Source organism: Rhinoraja longicauda, chromosome 16 (assembly GCF_053455715.1).
Source record: "Rhinoraja longicauda isolate Sanriku21f chromosome 16, sRhiLon1.1, whole genome shotgun sequence".
NCBI lineage: Eukaryota > Metazoa > Chordata > Chondrichthyes > Rajiformes > Arhynchobatidae > Rhinoraja > Rhinoraja longicauda.
In genome coordinates, this window is record NC_135968.1 from 23761783 (window position 1) to 23765146 (window position 3364).

At 47.9% G+C, this 3364-nt stretch overlaps 1 protein-coding gene across 1 annotated transcript; it reads right to left on the reverse strand.

Moving 5' to 3' along the window:
• Positions 1-500: 500 nt before the first annotated feature.
• LOC144600931 (nanos homolog 1-like) lies at positions 501-1786 on the reverse strand. Its single transcript, XM_078412824.1, has one exon. It carries the CDS (start codon positions 1758-1760, stop codon positions 927-929), a length of 834 nt encoding a protein of 277 aa, XP_078268950.1. The 5' UTR covers positions 1761-1786; the 3' UTR covers positions 501-926.
• Positions 1787-3364: the final 1578 nt, after the last annotated feature.

A 3364-nucleotide genomic window follows, 5' to 3' on the forward strand; every position in this document is an offset into this window, starting at 1 on the left:
TCCCTTCCCCCAACCAAACAATAATTTTGCACAAAAAAAAACACGATTGCGGCCAATACCAAAAGTCTAAATGTTCAGTTGAATGCGTGGAATTGAAGCAGTCTATTTTTTAGTAAATGTTGGCTAGCAAAACAGGGCGCTCAATTGCCTATGCAAGGCCGCCCTTGTTCCACTAGGCAAACAAGACAGTTAAAGCAGTATTGCAATGACGTTAGCGATAGCATTCAATCGCAGCTCGGGTGCAGGTAACTGGATTTTAATTCCAAGTGCGAAGCCAGCGAGCGGCAAGGATACGCGTAGGTCACTTTGGGGGAGGGGGGGAGGAGGTCTACCGTCTTTCGCCAACTGAATACATCATCTGCGGCTCCACTGCTAGCCACAGGAAGGCGGCGCCCGAGGACATTCGGAAACACAACTGGCTCCAAATCCAACTTGAAAAGGCTCATTGCAAACAAAACAGACAATAGAGCTGCTAAAACGTGAAAATTTATTGGCTCCCGTACTGTTAACACAGTTACTTATTAGTAATCTTTAAATCTGTTTTACATTTCACTTTCGAGTGTAACATTTGCTACTTTTTAATTAAATCAAAATACATCTACAATATATCACTGTTCAAGTTACCTTAAATTTTTTTCTGAAAACGAAATGCACATAGCGGATTTAAAAACAAAAAATTGATTATGGCGTTCTCTCATTTCCATAAACTCTATATTTATATAACTGAGGTAGATTTCTGGTCTCGGATTTTTCACCAGAAATATTAGATTGTAAACAAATTTAGACAAAAAGAGTATACATTCAGTCACTATAAAACGTTTATCCCGTACTCAAAATAGTCTTAATACCAGTCCACATATTCGTCTACGAAGCTTTGCCCAGGGCACGAACTTAATTCGACTCACGCTGCCTTGGTGGGCTCCTTGTTAACGGACCCTCTTGCCAATGCAGTTTCTAGTCTTCAGTTTGGGGATGGTAGGTTGGAGCTTGGAGAGTGGGCAATACTTGATGGTGTGCGCGTTGTCGCCGTTGGCACCGCACAGGGGACAGGTGTACCTTCTCAGGATGGGGCAAAGTACTCTCCCATCGGGGCTCTTGAGGATGTGGGTGGTGTAGAGGGTGACAGACTCGTTGTTGTTCCTGCAGAACACGCATATCTGCAGCTCCGGCTTGGCCCTGGCACCTCGCTGGTGGTGACCAGCTGCCTGGTGGTGGTAGTGGTGGTGGTGGTGATGCTGGTTGTTGTGGTGGTGAGAGTGAGGGAGCTGTAGGTGGCTTTTGTCGTCCATCATGATCACGTCCACTCTGTTCCAGCCCACCTGCTCCCTGTCCAGGCGGTGCTGGTTCCTTGGCTGATGGTGCCGTTGTTGTTGTAGCAGTAGTTGCTGCTGCTCCTCCTCGCATCCCCCCGTGTAAGCCAAGAGAGGGCTGGATCCGGGAGAGAAAGGGCTGAACTCGGCGAACCTCTCTTCCAGGTCGGAGCCCAGCAGGTCGCCGTGATGGGAGCAGAAAGGCAGGTGACTCAGTTCCAGGGACCGGGCGAGGTAGGGAGCCCGGGACTGAAGGCTCAGCTCGCTGCCCGGGTGCAGCCCGCTCTGGCCCGCCTGGTTGACAGCTTTGCTCACCAATGTGGTCAGACCCAAGTAATCATTCCACGAGTTGAAAGTATTCTCGCAACTACTCGCGTACCTCTGGTGCAAATAATCCACCGGGCGGGCATGCTTCTCCAACTGCTTGTCCAGTGACCCCAAACTTTCCATTTCTCATTTACAAAGGATCCAGTGCTTTGCTTCCCCCCCCACCCCCTCCCTCCCGCCCTCTCCCCACCCCTCCACCCCCTTCCCCTTGCTGAATTCTTCGACGGTGCCCCTTCTGAACGGTGCAATTCTTCCCAGTCGTCTTACTCATAAATGCAACGCAGGCACTGCAATTCAAAACAAGCACTCACTCACTCACACTCCTCCTCCTCTAACCCAAAACTTTCGCAGCCAGGACGCCCTGCGAGCCGAGCCGAGCCGAGCCTCCGACGCTCTGCAAACGCCTCTTTTCTTTTTTTGTTGTTGTTAAATCCTGCAAATTGCACACAAAGTCTCCAGCGCCATTTCTCGTCTGATCCCCCAAACAGCCGATTATCTCTTTAGAAATAGCAACTCAGCTGCTCGGGAACCGCCCACCGCGGCCGCTGATTAGACGTGATGTGGTCCAGCCCGGCCAATGGCTCGGGGAGCGGGAGGTCTTTGGTTGGCTGGATGGGGCGTCAGTCACCCGGCGTCCACTGGCCATTCTTGAATGGCAAACGAGAGGGTCAACAACACTGGCCGAGGAAGACTGCCCACTGTCAGATAGACTCAAAACATGCTGGACTAACTCAGCAGGTCAGGCAGCATCTCTGGAGAAAAGGAATAGGTCGAGACCCTTCTGCAGGCTGAGATTCAGGGGAGAGGGGAAACTACAGACATGAAAAGATGCAAATGAAAAGGAACAAATGAATGAAAGGTATGCAAAAGGACAAATCAAAGCCAGCAACTGTGATCAAGGGAAAAAAGGAACACACAATGGTCCATTTGTGGCTGTGGAGAAGGTGATAACGAGTGGATACAAACACTGAAACAACTATCAGGAGAGAGGAGACTTTTTTTATTTGAGAGATTGGCAGAAGTTTCAGAAAGCAAAGATCAGATGAGATTAGTTTATTGTCATCTACATCAGTGTGCAGCTAGATTCGTTCACGGTTTAACTTACTGTAATGATAAATACAACATCAAATATGACAAGGTAGACAAAACATTGGAATAACTCTGACGTTCAGGTACATCCCTGGGGAACATCGATAGGTGACGTCAGAACCCTTCAGCTGAATACGGCTGGATTTGAAAAGACAAATATACGATAATGAGTGCAAAATAGTGGAATAAAACCATGACTTAAGATATAGCAGAATTCGGCTATTCGGCCCATCGGGTCTACTCCGCCATTTGAACATGCCTGATCTATTTTTGCTTCTCAACCCCATTCCTCTGCTTTCCACCCATAACCTTTGATGCCCTTACTAATCAAGAAATTATCAATCTCTGCTTTAAAAATACCCAATGCCCTGGCCTCCATAGCTGTCTGTGGCAATGAATTCCACAGATTCACCACCTTCCGGCTAAAGAAGGAACCATGCCTTCATGCATGGTGCAAAAGAATATATAAGTACAAAATGGAATAAGTGAATGAGGTGGAGTTAAGAGTATGTGGCATCACCTCTGAAAAAGGTGTGTGATAGAGGTGATTGGTTCAGCCATTTGATAGTAGTGGGGAAGAAGCTGTTCATAAGACTAGATATGTGGGCTTTCAAGCTCCTGTAATTTCACCCAGAAGA